The 16881-nt window shown below is 35.9% G+C and overlaps 1 protein-coding gene across 1 annotated transcript; it reads right to left on the bottom strand.

Annotated features, from left to right (window-relative positions):
• Positions 1-13593: 13593 nt before the first annotated feature.
• LOC114639456 (60S ribosomal protein L11-like) lies at positions 13594-14162 on the bottom strand. The gene has a single exon (XM_028788208.1). The coding sequence runs from the start codon at positions 14160-14162 to the stop codon at positions 13656-13658; it is 507 nt and encodes a 168-aa protein (XP_028644041.1). The 3' UTR covers positions 13594-13655.
• Between the last annotated feature and the right edge of the window lie 2719 nt (positions 14163-16881).

Below are 16881 nucleotides of genomic sequence, written 5' to 3'. Positions count from 1 at the left end.
CAATTCCCACGAGAATGGATAGGAGTGAGAACTGAGGATTATTTAAAAGCTACAGTCACTGAAACCATTTGATGTCTGGATAGAGAATTTGAGCAATGTAACACTACAGAAGTGATAAGAGCCATGTTTACAGATAGATGACATGTGACAAAGATGAGCAGCATAACAGTGGAAATGGCAGCTTTCACCAATGAATTTACTTCCAGCTAGAATTACAAAACAATCACTCCAGGAATTTTACCACCTGATGTTAAAGACTAAATATGGAAAGTAATACATAAGAATAATTGTATAATTCTGATATAGAAGAAAGTTTCTGAAATAATCACAAAAAATATTAATTATAAAGTTAAGATACATGTTCTTTATTAATAATCTGAACTTATGTTCCCCCCCGAAAATTCAGAAAGCTAAAGAGAGAAGTACAGATGAATTGCAAATATTTTAGCACATTTGTTAAATAAATCACATATAATCTAAGACAGAAAGAAATAAGAAAGCCAATTTAAAAATAAAAGGCTATTTAAACAAGCAATTAAAATTTATCAAAAAGCCAAAGATATCTAGAAATATAAATGATATCTTTTACAATCAGAGAAAGCTAACGAGACACCATGATCCTCTCTCTGGCTTCGTGAAAGCTAAAATGAGCAGCATCATGTGTTTCATGTAAAGTGTATACTTCAAACAAGTTTACTTTCATGACTATTGGGTAGTAAAATGTTTGCTGTAGCCCTACCGTAGACTTTTGCTGAGCACAGATATTTGCAAACCATAGCTCCTTTTAGCAAGGTGGGCTCTCAAGAGTGTGAGGGCTAAGATACTTTCATTGTTGTGAAATTAAAGCACATAACAAGTTTGATCTTAGTATAACATCTGCTTTTATTGGGAGAGCTCCAGGTTATTAATTGGAAAGGGACAAAGGAAAGACACTATGCATACTGTCTATGTTTGATTTGTTACCCCTGATGGTGGTTATGTGGGTTTCTCATTGTCAAAGTTCCGTTATGTATATATTGGTTTTATGCAGTTTTTCTCTATATATGTTACACTACACTATACTACACTACACACACACACACACACACACACACACACACACACACACACACACAATGTGAAGATAAACAGGAAAGTCCTGTATTTCTCATATGTTTTCCTACTTCTGCTGAAATGAATAATCTTTCTGAGACACATCTTAAAATCTAGAATCTTCTTTAATTATACCTTCAAAGAAGACTCGAAAATAACAAATCAAAACAACAGAGAACCAATGACATAATATTATACTTTGGCAGCTTCAGAAACATTGTCAGTTACCTGGATGGCTCTGCTTTCATTTCTTTTTTTATTTTTGTCAGTGGATAGCCCTAAGATGCCTACCATTATTAGTAGGTAGCCTAGTGTGTTGAGCAATTAGATATGTCTAAAATGTAGATCGAAAGGGTCAAAACAGGGTATGCTGAAGTCAGATTCCATTAAAAATATTAATGAAAGAAGAACAGCAAATTATTCGATGAAAGTCCTCTGATCTGCTAACTGTAGCAAACAGCTGTTATCCTGTATCCTATCTAGGGCCTGGGGACGCAATGACACTAGCAGATCTGCTTCTGTGTACATTTCTCTCAGCTGGTCAAATAAACATCTCCTCATCTGAGGCAGGGTTGCTCCCAGTAGTCAAACTCAAATAATCCCCTTCAAACAGAGTCTGTGGCAAGCTTAAAGAAAATAGACCAAAGCCCACTGCTCTGGGGATGTTGACATCAGACTCATACTCCACAGTGAGTGCAGGAATAAAAAGACATTTCTGAATGAAAAATCAAGAGCAGGTCAAACATATTAACAGTGTGCCTCCAAATGCCTTTCCTCATGAGATCAAGACCAGTCCCTTGTGTTTCACTTCTCTTTCATGGCAACTCATATCTCACTAACTGAAGTTCCACTTCAAGTAGCACAAAATGTTACTGTTTTTTCCGTGACTGGATGAATATAACATGCCTGAATCATAAGACAAAGACATGGAAGATTTCACATGTGAACATTCTTTAAAAGTGCTAGACAGCTGTCAGTGTTCATCCACTACTCGGGTATAGATTAAAAATTCACTGACTAGGAATAATGACTACAACTTACGATTTCTTTACATACTTTGAGACTCCTAGCAGAAACAGTTGTTTATGATCTGAGAAATGCTTTCTCAATCTTGTCAGTTATCACAATTTTTACAGGTAGGCTCTATAACCATATCCCTATAAGAAAACAGGCAACTATAATCTGAATCTTATTTAATAATTAATATATCATCTATCATATATCTTTCTTTTTTAAATTAAATAATACATCATTGTGGTTTCATTGTATTTTAAAATCACGCATGTTAATGAGTTCATACAGAAGTAGAGAAATTTTGGTATCATTTCTACTTGGAGAATAAATACACTTCCCATTTAGTGAAGATAAGTCCTTCTAGCCAATGCTACTAGATTAAAGATTAAAAATCAAGATAAGCTTTGGTGTGTTTTCTCTAATAATTGAATGAATGACTGCATTTTCTTGAAATATTAGTCTATAATTTAAAGACATATCTTATGTTTGCCATCATTCTTTTTTAAAAATTGGATATTTTCTTTATTTACATTTCAAATGTTTTCCCCTTTCTGAGTCTCCCATTCAGAAACCCCTATCCTATCCCCCCTCCCCCTGCCTCTATGAAGGTGTTCCCTCATCCATTCACCCACTCTTGACTTCCTGCCCTGGCATTCCCCTACACTGGGGAATTGAACGCCCTCAGGCCCCAGGGCCTCTCCACTCATTGATGCCAACAAGCCCATCCTCTGACACATATGTGGCCAGAGCCATGGGAGGGCTAATATCCAATACATACAAAGAATTCAAGAAGTCAAACAAATACAAAGAATACAATAATCCTATTGAAAAATGGGGAACAAAGCTAAACAGAATTCTCAACTGAAGAACCTCGAATGGACAAGAAGCACCTAAAGAAATGTTCAACATACTTAGTCATAAGGGAAATGCAAACCTTATATCTTTCTTTTTCTTCTTCATCATCTATCTCTACCTAATTATGCTTGAGAAAATGGAGTATGAAATTCAAATTATTAATCAGGCAGGACTGAGTTTGTATATATATATATATATATATATATATATATATATATATATATATATATATATGTTAATAGTGAAAACAGCATAAGCAATCTACTTCTCCACTGGTATGCAGATATCATAAAATTGTGTATTCCTGACATCTGGTTTTAACCCTATTGCTACTGAGCTTTCTGACTTGTTTTCAATGGGCACTAACAGGCATTTTATTCTCCCATTCTAGTTACCTCTTAGCTCACATAAAGGACTATTGTTCGAGGCAAATAGAATGTGTCACATGACAGAACAACTGGGAAGATTGAAGAAGGTTTAAAAATTCCTGGAAATTTCATAATTGAGAATGACAGGCACTGAAACCAGCTTTTTGGTCAGGTCTACCTGTCCTAAAACATGTAGTCATGACACCCCACTGAGAGAACTATGACAACAGGTCAAGAAGCCTAAAAAACCTAGAGTTTTCCATACTAAGGATGTACCTAGATAGGCCCTGGGTGTTTAGCCAATGAGCTTCCCTTTCTCGGCATTTCTTCCTGCAAAAGGTATTTAATCTCTAGTTCATCCTGAGTAAGACTTATGCATTCACATCTGCAGTTAAAAATAAAGCAGTTTGGAAAAGCAAGGACTGTCTCCTTCATTAAGGATCACCCTCGGGAAGGCCTTCATGGTGAAGAGCCTTACCTAAACCTCCTAGAGAAGGCCGTCTCTCTTCCACCCCCAATCCCCTTACTCTCAGTACTCACTAAGAATCAAACCAGATTTCACCCCATCCCAGGCATTGCCATCCTCTTCCTGTCTGGTGCATAGGGGAAGGGTGGACTTGCAGACTACCATCCTCAACTTCTCTTGCTTTCCAGCAGCATTTGGGTACACAGGAGATAGAAAACAACAGCGTCTCACCAAGACCTCATTGTTTCTTATCTGAGGAATCACTGGCTGAGACTTTGGCATCTCAGCAGTGAGACAGACATGCACTATAGCACTACTGTTTATTTTTAAATGTAGTTTTAAATGTAAATGTAGTCATTCAGCAAAAGCACTTTAATGAAAATGAATATAGTAACCCAATGGCTATGGGTTTCTGCTTTGATCCTGATCTTGACATTTATATGAACTGAATGGTTTTCCACCAAAGGACCAATTGCCTCACACCTATATTCTTTGGGGGAAGGAACACAGTGGGATGATCATTCAACTGAGAGTCAGAAGACTTTGACACCTGTGAGGGGGTCTACTTACAAGTATTTTTGATACACTATGATAGATTTTTGACTTGTCTGGAAATCAGTGCCTCATTGTTAACACAAGAGAGAACTAAACTGTGGATGGCCTAGAAGGTAGTCTTCAGCTCTATCTTTGTTTGAATATGATTCAGTAGAATTTGGACTTCGGAAGGAAAAGGATTGACATTGAAAGAACAAAATACTAACTTAGGAGTTAAGGCCACACTTTCACCCAGATTTTCTTCTCATCAGATAATTCAGAATTATCCCTCACAAGTAACTAAGAATATGTTTAAAAAATTAACTTATACTGGCGATAAATACCTTTTTTTTAAAAAAAAAAACCCACATTTCCCTTGAAGTGGAGTTGATAGTGTCTTGTTTACTGGTAACTCCTTGGGATCTAAAGTAATGCCTCATATTACAGGGCTCAAAAACCTACTAACTGAATAAACAAATGCATGTCCAAATTTCTTAGCTATGGATGGTTTGTATAAGGCTTGATAAGTTCAGAGTAAGATGTTTAACAAGCACCAGCATTTGAAAGCCTTAGATTTCTTACATATGCCAAAAGCAAAGATGTATTAGTCTAGAAACACACTAATAAAATATTGTTGGGAGTTTTCCAGTCCCCTGAATCACTTTGCCAGGTCACTGGAGAAGTGTGTGGCTCAAGTGTGATGAGGCTTCACAGCCCTTCAAGGGAATCGTCTTCTATTTTACACGACTTGACATTAATCCAATAAGAACTTTGCCTAATCCTAGAGTAATTGCTTTTATTGACTGCAGCATGCTTTTAAAACATAAACAAGTAGGATGCAAATTTTAGTGAAAAAGAAAAATCCACTGAGTGCTTGAAGTAGTTTCTCTTTATGCTGACAGTATGCCATAAGATACACATTGTTGCGTATTGTTTTAGAAAGCAATTTACATAACCAAGTTTAAAAGAAAAGTGAAGGCATAATAAGTGGCTCTTAAAAAGTTTTTTCCAGCATCTGTGCTCTCAGTATGTAGATTCTATCTGTTGTTTCCTGCTCATTGCGTGCATCTATTTTAGAGGCTCCAAGAACTAAGAATATGTATCAGGGACATTTTCAAAGGACCACGCCATCATACAATAGTCTGGTGGGTAATTTGTATATAGGTCACTGCAGGTTTTAAAAGAGAATCTATAGTTCTATTCCATGTAATCCGTGATTCCTTTTCTTAGGTCTTCATGATAACTGATTGCCACACAATGATCCAATCAGCTGTTTGATTGATCTGATTCTGTTCATCTGTGGCACCTGCACCAAACATTTCAAGGTCAGACAACTCCTGTCTGACATTGATGGAAATGGCACACAATATCGAGGGATAAAAATGTACATTATATTCAGAAAAGATCCCACACCAAATATATTTCCATTGCTTTCTTAAAGATATCCAAGATTTTCTCAGCTGAATGCCTTCATCCCATAGCTGTCTTTCTATGGTACTGCAGTTAGTGAGGGGATGAATTGATGGCAATCATGATTGAATAATGCTTTGTAGTTCCATTCAGTCAGGCACTGTAAATATAAGATATGGGGGACACTGGTACTGAAATGAAGAGATATCATTTAGATGTACACAGCAAACATACCATATGATGCACTATCATCCAATTTTAGGTTTCAAGCAAATGTAAAAGGTATAGAAAAGTCTTTACATTTCGTGTCCTAAAAGTAATTTTTAAATCTTATTAATTTTTTAAACACAAGCATTTTTGGCTGGACCACTAATCTCACCAATATTCATTAAGCATTTCCTATAAAATATGCATCCCTTAGGACCCCCAGACAACACACTGTCAAAACTAAACAAAAAAATTTTTGCTGTGGGGTTTCCTAATTCTACTAGGTAGAGACAGACAACCATCACAGTAAAAGAAATTAATGTGTTAAAGTGGTAGTGGAATAGAAAAAAAACGAGATCATTTAGACAGTGATTGTCATGAGACTGTGACAAAATTTAAAAGAGATATTGGGGAAGACATTGTAGAAAATGACAATGGAAGGGAAAAAAAGATGTCACTGTGATAAAAGTCTCTGACATCTATTGGAATCATGCCCCACACAGATTGAATACCCAGACATCAAAGTCTGAATGCCACTTCCCTGTATCAAAAATAGAAGGCTGGTTCTTCTGGAGTTCACTGGATTAGGACAGAGAAGAGTAAGATAGAAGGCCAACTTAGTAAGATTTGGATCATAAAAATAGAAAATCACTTTGATCATAAGACAGTGTCTTTTACCACCAAATACAGGGTTTTGAAAATAGAAGAGATCATTTATGGGGACAGAAAAGATAGATGGCTTAGCAGTTAAGAGCACTTGCTGCTCTTGCAGGAGATCTAGCTTGGATTCTCAGTACCAGTACTGGGAAGCCCATAACCACTTATAACTCTCGTTGCATGGGATCTGACACCATCTTCTAACCTCTGTATTTACTGCATGCACACAGTACATAGAGAAGCGCGCGCGCACACACACACACACACACACACACACACACACACATAAAGTAAATAAAATTAAAATATGCCTAAACAGTGATATTTTCTGTTTTATTTTGACAATCGTTGCCCATTTCATAAAAGTGAAAATAAATAATGGGATTTCAGGCAATGGTAAAGTGATGAGAATATTAGTGAGGGGATGAATTAATGGCAATCATGATTGAATAATGCTTTATAGTTCCATTCAGTCAGGCACTGTAGATATAAGATATGGGAGATACTGTCTGGTACTGAAATGAACAGAAAGCATTTAGATGTTCATCTAGAAACAAAATCAAGCCTTCCTGGTGGACATGAGTGCAGTGTTTGACGTACTGAAAGCTATTTATGCTAATTAATCTGGAATATATTATGGATGTGATTGTTCTCCATTTGTCTCTCTTTTCTCTAGTGTTTTTCATAGTGAGATGGCTTGATCTCTTACTTCTCTTTTCTTTAAATTACTCTTATTTATTCAATGTGTACATTTTATGGGTGTTGTATGACTCAGTGTATATGTGGAGGTCACAAGAAAATTTGGAGGAGTTGGTTCTCTCCTTCTGCTGAGTAGGTCTCAGGAATCAAACTTAAATTGACAGGCTAGGGACCAAGTCTCTTTACCCAATATGCCCTGTCACCAGTCTCTTTTCTCATTTTCCTTTGTGTATCGTTTATATGTATATTTCTTTTGATTAATTTAGAATTTCTCAAAAACAACTTACGATCATAAAAGCCTGTTTTGAGTTGACAACAAAATAAGTCTGTTCACATAGAAAGAAATATCTTCACTCTTCCCAATTAGAACTTGATTAATGATGTAAAAAACTATATCTTGTGTATTGTACATCTATTGGCATATTTTATGTTTATACTTATCTTTCTCCATTTCACATTAAACTTGAATTATAGGATTATCAGTGATTTGTGTATGTATTGTCATTCTGATATTACAGAACTCTTTATTATCTATATAGTTACCTCTAAGAACATCTTTATATTACTATATCCTTTTGTGTCCCTGTGCTATTCACTACATTTCAAGTTGAACGGTTCCTTTTAGAATTTCAGATAAAACTAGTGGTAAGAACCCACTTAGCTTCTGTTTATCTAGGGAAATGTTTCATTTGCCCTTTGTTTTAGAAACACAGGTTTTCTAGGTAGTGCATTTCATAAACACACACACGCACACGCACACACACACCTATTTATTTCCAGTGTTCCCATGAGAACTTTCTCTGTATCATTGCTGTGTCTTCTGACCTCAAAGGCTTTGCTGAGAATACAATGATTGAGAGTACTCCATATGTGACATGGAAACATTTTATTGTTACTTTAACAATTATCCCTTTGAGTTTTGATGGTTTATTGAAGACTGTCTCTGTCTAGAGTTCCTTGAGTTGGATTTTAAAGAGCTTTTTATGTTTTTGTTTGCTTATTAACCTGGATGTTATTTCTTTAGACAGATTTTAAAAGTTTTCAATAGTTAATGCTTGAGGTAAGCTATCTCCCATGTCTTAATCCTCCTCCTCCTCCTCCTCCTCTTCCTCCTCCTCCTCTTCCTCCTCCTCTTCCTCCTCCTCCTCCTCCTCTTTCTCTTCCTCCTTTTCCTCTTCTACTTCCTCTTCCTTTTTCTCTTCTACCTCCTCCTTCTCTTTTTTTTTCTAATGCATACATTGTGGATTGATGGTTTTCTGTCAACCTCTTATCTTTTTATTCCATGTAGTCTTTTATTCTTTCTGTTCAGCTGACTAGATAATTTCAAATACATTGTCTGTGAGTTCACCAATTTTTCTTGTGCTTGCTTGATGAAGTCTCCTTTAGAATTTTTCTAATGAAAAAAAAATCAATTCAATTGTGGCATTCAGCTCTATTTCTGTTTAGAAATATTTTCTAATATTTTGTCTATATGACCATTTTCTTTTTATATTGTTTGTCTTATTCAAATGAACACTTTTTTTTATAACAGTTAATTTGACCACTTTGTCAGGCAATTCATAAACCTCTACTTCAGGGCTACTTTCTAGATTTTTCATTTGTCTGTTTTGTGTGGGGGGCATGATTCATATTTTTCAATGTTGTTTGACACTTTGGGCTGTTGTTTGTACATTTGACAAAGCTGTTAGCCTTTTTATACTTTACATCCCGACTTTGTACAGAAAAGCTGCATCTATAAATCTGGTTAGAATGTAAGGTGCCTCAGAACTTTTCTGTGGAAATATATATAATATTTATATATTTATATATATTAAATTTATATTTATATATTAAATATATTTATATATATTTATAAATACATATATATTTTTATATAAAATATGTGTTTGTACATCTTGTGTTCCTGTGTGTGTGTAAACACCTAATTAAGGTTTTTTTTGAGGGGGTTGTTCATTTGTCTTGTTCAGACTTTGGGATTTTCTTTTCTTTTTATATTTACTTGCTTTGCTTTGGTACACTGCCTAATTTTTTGGGAGGATTATCTAGAGTATGGGTACCCTTGTCATTTTCTGAGTCACTGAAGCAGTTACCAGCCCTCCAGACAACCTCTCTGGTGTCTGAAAATCAGGCACAAGCTTCAATATCTTCTTGTCATTTTTTCCAGGGTGGAGCTCGTGGCTATTTTTATGGCTGAGCTATGTTCAGATGAGCAAGAGACCATATAGGAGTATTTTACCAGTGGTGGTTATGGTTAGCTTTGTCAGTTTGACACAAATAGAATCACTAGAGAAGTGAGTCTCAATTGGGGATTTTTTTCATATTGTATTGGCTTAAGGTAAGAGGTCCTGAACTGTATGAGAGTATCATTAGTCTGTGGGCTGAGGACATAGATTGAAGAAAAAGGCATTTGAGAACAGCAAAGATCTGGCATCATTTGGCAGATTTACAGTAATTTTTAAAAGGCTTGAGAGACCACTGCATCAAATTGTAAAAATGAAGCAGCAGTTACAATATGGATTCTAGGATACTGAAGATGTTAAGATCATGAGATGTCTTTTATGGAGAGCAAAAATGAGTGCTTCAGGTCTAATCCCAAGAGGGAAGTTGTGTGTACTGCATTTGGCAAAGATGGAAGGTTGGGATATCAAAACTTTCTGGAACCCAGACAATGAGTCAAAGATGCTGGATTTTATATTTCCACTGTTGTATATTGGAGTTGTTGTTATCCGGTCATTCCGGGAGATGCTCTCATTCATTCCATTTGGAAGAAGAGTGTTTCCTGTATACTATCATAGGGTGGAGTATATACACTGTTTTAAATTTTAAAGGGGCCCAGAGTTAAGAGACTGGACTTTTAAAGAAACTATAAGCTTGAAAGACTTTAGATTTTTTACTAGGCGGTGCTTTTAAAGTTGGCCTATATTCTTCATCACACAAACTATGAGATTTTGGGGACAAGGAGTGAAAAGTTATGATTTAAAAGTGCTGTGTTTATGTGCTAACTTGAAATGTATGATGGCTAGCTTTTACTGTTAAACTGACTCAATCTAGGATCACTTTAGAAGAGAGTATTCTAATCAGGAATTGTCTACCTTGTGTTGGCTTGGGGCACTGTCCTCATTAAGTTCCTTGATGTGGGAAAACTCAGTTCACAGTGAGCAGCTTCATTAGCTAGGCATGGGGCTCTGGACTACATAAGAGTGGGATGATGATGATGATCCGAGAAAACAAGCAAGGAAAAATGCATTCATTTATATCTCTCTGCTCCTGACTGCAGATGCTCTGTGTCTAGCTGTATGAAGTTCCTCATGCCTGGACTACCCCACGATAACGGACTGTGACCTCAGATTTTCAGATAAAATAGCCTCTTTCTTTAGTTTCTTCTCTTCAAGGGGGCTTTTTTTTTAACAGTAACAGAAATGAAACTAGGACAATGTGCCATGGGCCTGTAATGTGTATTAGGATCTGTGGATGCTTTGAACTGATGATAAAGAAGACAATCCCTCAGGAATCCATCAAAAAGCAGAGCATTTGACATATGCTTTAATTAGTTCACTTTTGGGGGAGAAACTGAGACTTGGTTGACATTTTCCAGTTATTCTACAGCAGGCTGGGGAGGGTCTTTGGCCAGTGAATACATACTGATTTAAATCATTCATTAACTTTGTTCAAGTTTGCTTCCAACCTGGACCCTTTCCTATCAGCACTTAGACCCAAGCAAGACAGAAACCATTTCCTCTGGCAAGCCCATATTCCAAATTTAGAGAATTAACTATATCACAGACTTTTCTTCTCTCTCCAGGGAAATGCTTGCAGTTATGGCTTTCCTCCTGACTATGTGGCTTTCTTCCATGGGGAGAGCTTGTAGCAAGCAGTTTCCTGTGTTTACCTCACGCTTACTTTCCCAGAGTTCAGGAGCTTCTTTATTGCTCTCTGAATATCTCACAAAATATTTTTCTATTAATTTTTCTCAAACCACATAGAAGAGCAGGACTTTATATTGGATCCTTTTGCTGATATCACATTTTTAAATTAGAGTACTTAGACCATTTAGATGTTACTGGTTCATGCATGCTTAACTCCATTGCAACATTTTTACTAGAATAACAGTTTGTTATTATTTGTCTACTTAGTCCACACTATATTTCTTATTCCTTCTTTTCATAGTTTTGGTTTTCAAATCTTCTTAACCAATTTATTTTCCCCTTTTATTATCTCTTAAGTTTTAACTGTTTATTGTAGTGGGTTTTTTATTGGCTATTTTATTTATTTACATTTCAGATGTCATCCCCTTTCCCCATTTCCTCTCCTTAGAATGCCCCATCCCATCCCCCCTTCCACTAAATAATTCAGTCAATACGTTTTGAATTGAGTTTTAAACAGTTTTCTCAGGACATGAACAGAATGCAGCATACTCTTTGAAGAAAAATATCAGTAACTTCTAGTCCAGATCCTGATACAGTGCTTTCTGCTCCCTGAAACCTTATGAGCTATGTCTGCATTCTCTGCTCTCTTTCATTGGCATGTTAGTCTTTCAAGCCCTCAGCAGAAAGGTCCATTAATCTCTATAGCATTATACATATGCTCCTGTTCCAAAATCTTAAACTCTTCCGTGTTCCTCCTTCAAGTCAGTTCATAAAGACTAAGAAGTATATAGTCAAGTTTATCATAACAGCCACATTTCTCGGCATCAAATCTGGATTAGTGACTTTCTCATATTGTTGTGGCAGAATACCTGGTGAATGAAAGTTAAGGACAGGAGGCTTATTGGGCTTGTAGTTTGATGGTTTAGTCCATCATGATAGGAAAGCCATGGTGGGAGGAGTCTGAGGCAAGTGTTCACATTCATGAAGTCAAGAAGCAAAGAAAGATGAACATCTGCTTAGCTCTCTTTCTCCTTTTTTTTTTTCATTCCCAAATGATGTATCATAGGTTGTTTTGCCCATATTTAAGGAATCTTTTTGCACTTCAATGAAATCAGTACAGAAACCCAAATATAAACACGCCCAGAGTGGCATCTGCTAAGTGATGTTAGATCCTGTCCAGTTGAAAAATAGATATTTACCATGACAATATCTTTGCACAGTCTAAATGATATTTTTTTATCATGTATATTGTATGTGTTGTTTCATTTTTCTCTGTCTTCTGTTTCTTCTAGAATCTCTTCAGCATTTATTATGCCAGGTATTTTGATGTGTCAGTTTTATTTTCTTGTCAGTTTTATTTATTTTTTTTTTGTTTCTTAATCTGGGCTTTAGACATTGTCTATTGACTTATGTTCTGCTTGATAATTATCTCCTACATTACATTATTTTGCTCAGTTGATGATTCCTTGATTTGAGTATTGTTTTTCCTTTTCCAGGTTTTACATTTTCTGTCTTAAATTATATTCATCTGACAAATTTTCTTTTTTCATGCATTTCATCGCATACATTAATTACAGTTATTGTAATACATTGTAATTAGCAGCTGGATTTCTATCAGCTGTGCTTCTGGTCACCTTGTACATGTGTGTATGATTTTTTCAAGTAACCTGATTAATTTATCTTAGATTTAGGTATGCTCAATAATTATTGTTAAATGCCAAATACCCATAAGATATTATAATGATAATTTGAATTTATGATAGACTTCTGTTTTCCAAAAATATTTCATTTTTATTACTGCTCAACAATCCTGACATGTAAACATTACTGTCTTATTTCTATTATGTCCTCTATTATGTATTAGTTCTTATATTTGTTCAGTGGTAGAGTTTCTCAGAATAAGCTACATTCTATGGCCTTGAGTAATTTTTTTTAAAAAAAAGTCATTAAACAACAGCTTACATCCCATCTTTCTACTGTGGTTTCTTTTAAATAACCCCTTGGTTTGCTATCATAATTTTATATCTCTTCATTGACTTTTATTGCTATAAAATGTTTTGAATTATTACCTAGGTAAGACATTTCGCAGAATCTTTAAAAGCATTATCAGGCAAACTAGTCACCCTACTACAGTAGTGTATTACGATGTATTAAAGATACTTATTTTTGTATGTGGCTGATTAGATTGAATAACACTGAACAGTCATTGATTCCTCAAATACCAAGTGTGCTCTCATTCTTTACAAAGCTTTAGAAGTAATTCAACTACACTTGTAAGGATACTATGCAATCATTTTTTCCATACCTTTTTAAAAAAAGATTACTCTCTAAAGGACAACTATGTGATAACCATTTTCAAAAATTATCTTAATATTACGATGGATTGCAATTATACTTTTGCGCGTCATGATTAGTTATTTTTTTTATTTCTGAGAAAATTTTATTGGTTCTTTAGATAAAATTTATTTTCCAGGAAGGATGATCCCATCATACTTCTGCTGAAACCAGCGCATGGCTTCCTCTTTGCTGATTCTGTTTGGTCCCAATGCAGCCTGTTCTGCGCTTCTTGTCTGCGATGCTGAAACCTGGCCTACCCAGCACCACATAGAAGTCCAGACCGTAGATACCAATGCTTGGGTCTTTTTTGATACCCAGGTCAATGTGTTCTTGAATTCCAAAACCAAAGTTTTCAGTATCTGAGAAGTTATTTTTCCGTAACTCGTACTCCCACACCTTCAGGCCTTTCTCCAGAATCTCCTCGGCCTTGGCTCCGCGGACTGTGCAGTGAACAGCAATCTTCTCATTTCTCCGGATGCCAAAGGACCTGACAGTGTATCTAGCTTTGGAAAAGCTAGGGGTCTGGCCTGTGAGCTGCTCCAACACCTTGACTGCCTGGGTCAGCCTGTCTCCGCTCTCCCCCACACAGATATTGAGGCAGAGCTTGCGGATGCGAAGTTCCCACATGGGGTTCTCCTCACCTTGATCTTGCGCCATGGTGTAGAACAGGAAGAGAGAGTGAGACTCCATGATTAGTTTTTATAAAAAAATATTTTTCATTGTTTTTATTTATGTGTTTATATTTTTATTATTTTGTTTATGAGGGTGAATGGTGTGTGTGTCTATATTTTTATTATTTTGTTTATGAGGGTGAATGGTGTGTGTGTGTGTGTGTGTGTGTGAATGCCTTTGAAAGCCAGGAAAAGAAATTTGGTCTTTTGGATCTGTAGTTATAGGCAGCTGTGAACCACTGACTTGGGGGAAGAATTCAAACTTGGGTTCCCTGGAAGAATGAACCATCTCCATTGCCACACACTTTTTTATTTATTTATTTATTTATTTATTTATTTATTTATTTAATATTCATTTTTATGTTACTTGCATAGTATTTAGTTATTTGAGTATCATGATCATGTTTGTCACCATGGTGGCCAGAAGTAGGTGTCAGGGATATTTGAATTGATTGACAGTTGTGAGCTAACATGATAATGCTGGGAATCTAACCCAGGTACTCTTGAAGAGCCATCTCTGCAGCCCCACAACTTCATTTTTAAAGCATTACTCCTTGAACTTGACCTTTGTAGTTTTATGGTTTTGATTTCTTTAACATTTGGCTTTTAGTATATATATTTTGAGAGGTAAATTGTGTGTGTGTGTATGTGTGTGTGTGTGTGTGTATGAGTACACACCCTCCTATTTGTACATGGGAGGCCAAAGGTCATTGACAGATATCTTCCTCTACCTTTTCCACTGTATTATGACTCAAGATGTTTCTGCTCCCACCCAAGCACTGGAATAACAGAGCTACACAGATATGCTGGCTTTTATTTGGGTTCTGTAAATTTGAATGCAGATCATCAAGATTTCAAAGCAAGGACTCAACCCACCAAGTTAAATTATTGTCTCAATCTCTTTTGCACATTTTTTGCTTATTTCTTGTTTATACTTTCATAACTTTCATCTTATTTGTATTGTGATACTGTGAAATGTTCCCTTGGTATGAGCATCCTGGACATTTTATTCATAGTATAAGTATCTTCCTTTCATAATTTCTCAGTTTCCATTCTTTGTAGCTGTAACACATACACTGTTTTTCTTGAATGTTTGCATGGGCATTTTCAGGGAAAAATGATTATTTTACTTTTGCAAAAGTTTAATTTTATTTATTTGTATATATGTATCTATGTGTTGGTACAGAGACCAGAAGAGAATGTTGGGTTTTCTAGAGCTGGAGTTAAAGGTGGTTTTGAGCTACAATCTGGAGCTAGGAATCAAACTCTTATCCTCTGCAAGAGTATGAAGCACATTTAAATACTGAACCATCATTCTAGCCCCACTTTAAAATATTTTTAAAGAATTAATATTGATCAGATCCCAAAATACATATATCACATGTTCACCCTTTGCTGAGGCTCCCAGCTTTTAATATTGAAATCTGGGTGCATATTCCAGAGTAACTACAGAAAATAGGAGAATAAAAGTCAACTGTTGTCAGGTTAGGGCTGTTTGGGGGGGGGGAGACAATAAATAAGGACATAGCATGTTATAAGTGATCTGATTATTAATCTGTGAAAAAGCAGTGCAACTCTAGTTAAGTGCGGGGAGGGACATAAATATAAAAGAAATGGGAAAAGTAAAATAATAAGAAAGAGGTTGTAAAAAGTATAAGAAGTTGCTAACAATCTAACAAAACAACAGCAACAACCACAAAACCAAAAAACCAATAACCCTGTAATTCATACAGGTATGTGAATAAATATAGATATATAGTTTAAAAATATTGTTTTCATCTGTTCTGACAATGCTCCTTCCTAGAGCCAGAGTCCATTTAGTGAGAATCCTACTACCAGGTATGAGAAGCTCTTTTTGGAGTGGGTTTTTTGAGTGGTGTTGAGGACACACTTAAAACATTACAGAGTATTCTAGTCCACTTGATTGCCACTCCACTACCAGCAAAGGTAGAAGGTAAGTCCCTATTGCTGAAGACACTGTGTACTTCATTCAAAAGACCTAGAGCTGGCACTGACATGAATGCTTCCTCCATGAGAACTAGTTTTCATGGTTTTTTAAAGGACCATGCATGCTTACATAGGAAAAAAGCATCCAACAGCCTTCATCAACTATAATGTCTTTGAAACATAATGACCATTATGGCATACATTTGTGGCATGCATACTTTGTTGGTAACCAACAGCTCTCTAATTGGACTTAAAGCATTCTCAGTAAGTGGGAAATTATACCTGGTACTGGAAATCTTGCCAACTAAACAGAGATAATGAAGTTAGGAATTTTGGGGGAGAACCTAGTACTATACTATCTATTTACAATGCCAGCATCATTCCTAACTACATTTGAAGTTTTGTCATTATAGCCACAGAGAACTGGAATCCTCACTTCTCATCCAGGATATATCCCTGAAACAGAAAGAGACCATTACAGAAAACAACAACTTATCAAAATGAAGAATTGTGGAGCCCAATTCCAGTGAATACCACCACCAAATACCTTTGTATGTGAGACTTAGGGACCATTGAGGAATGAGTGGTAGTGAAAATATGGTAAGAGACAGAGAATCAGGCAGTTTATTGTAAGATTGTGTCTCCCAGGAATGTCACAAAGGTACACAGATAAAATTTCATTAGCAAGACTGCTTAAAATTAAACTAACAAGGACACAAGACATACAAAAGAGGATAGGAGAAGACCACAAAGCCTCA

This window comes from Grammomys surdaster, unplaced genomic scaffold (assembly GCF_004785775.1).
Source record: "Grammomys surdaster isolate TR1022 unplaced genomic scaffold, NIH_TR_1.0 125708, whole genome shotgun sequence".
Classification (NCBI taxonomy): domain Eukaryota; kingdom Metazoa; phylum Chordata; class Mammalia; order Rodentia; family Muridae; genus Grammomys; species Grammomys surdaster.
This window is presented reverse-complemented; position numbering and strand designations above follow the sequence as displayed.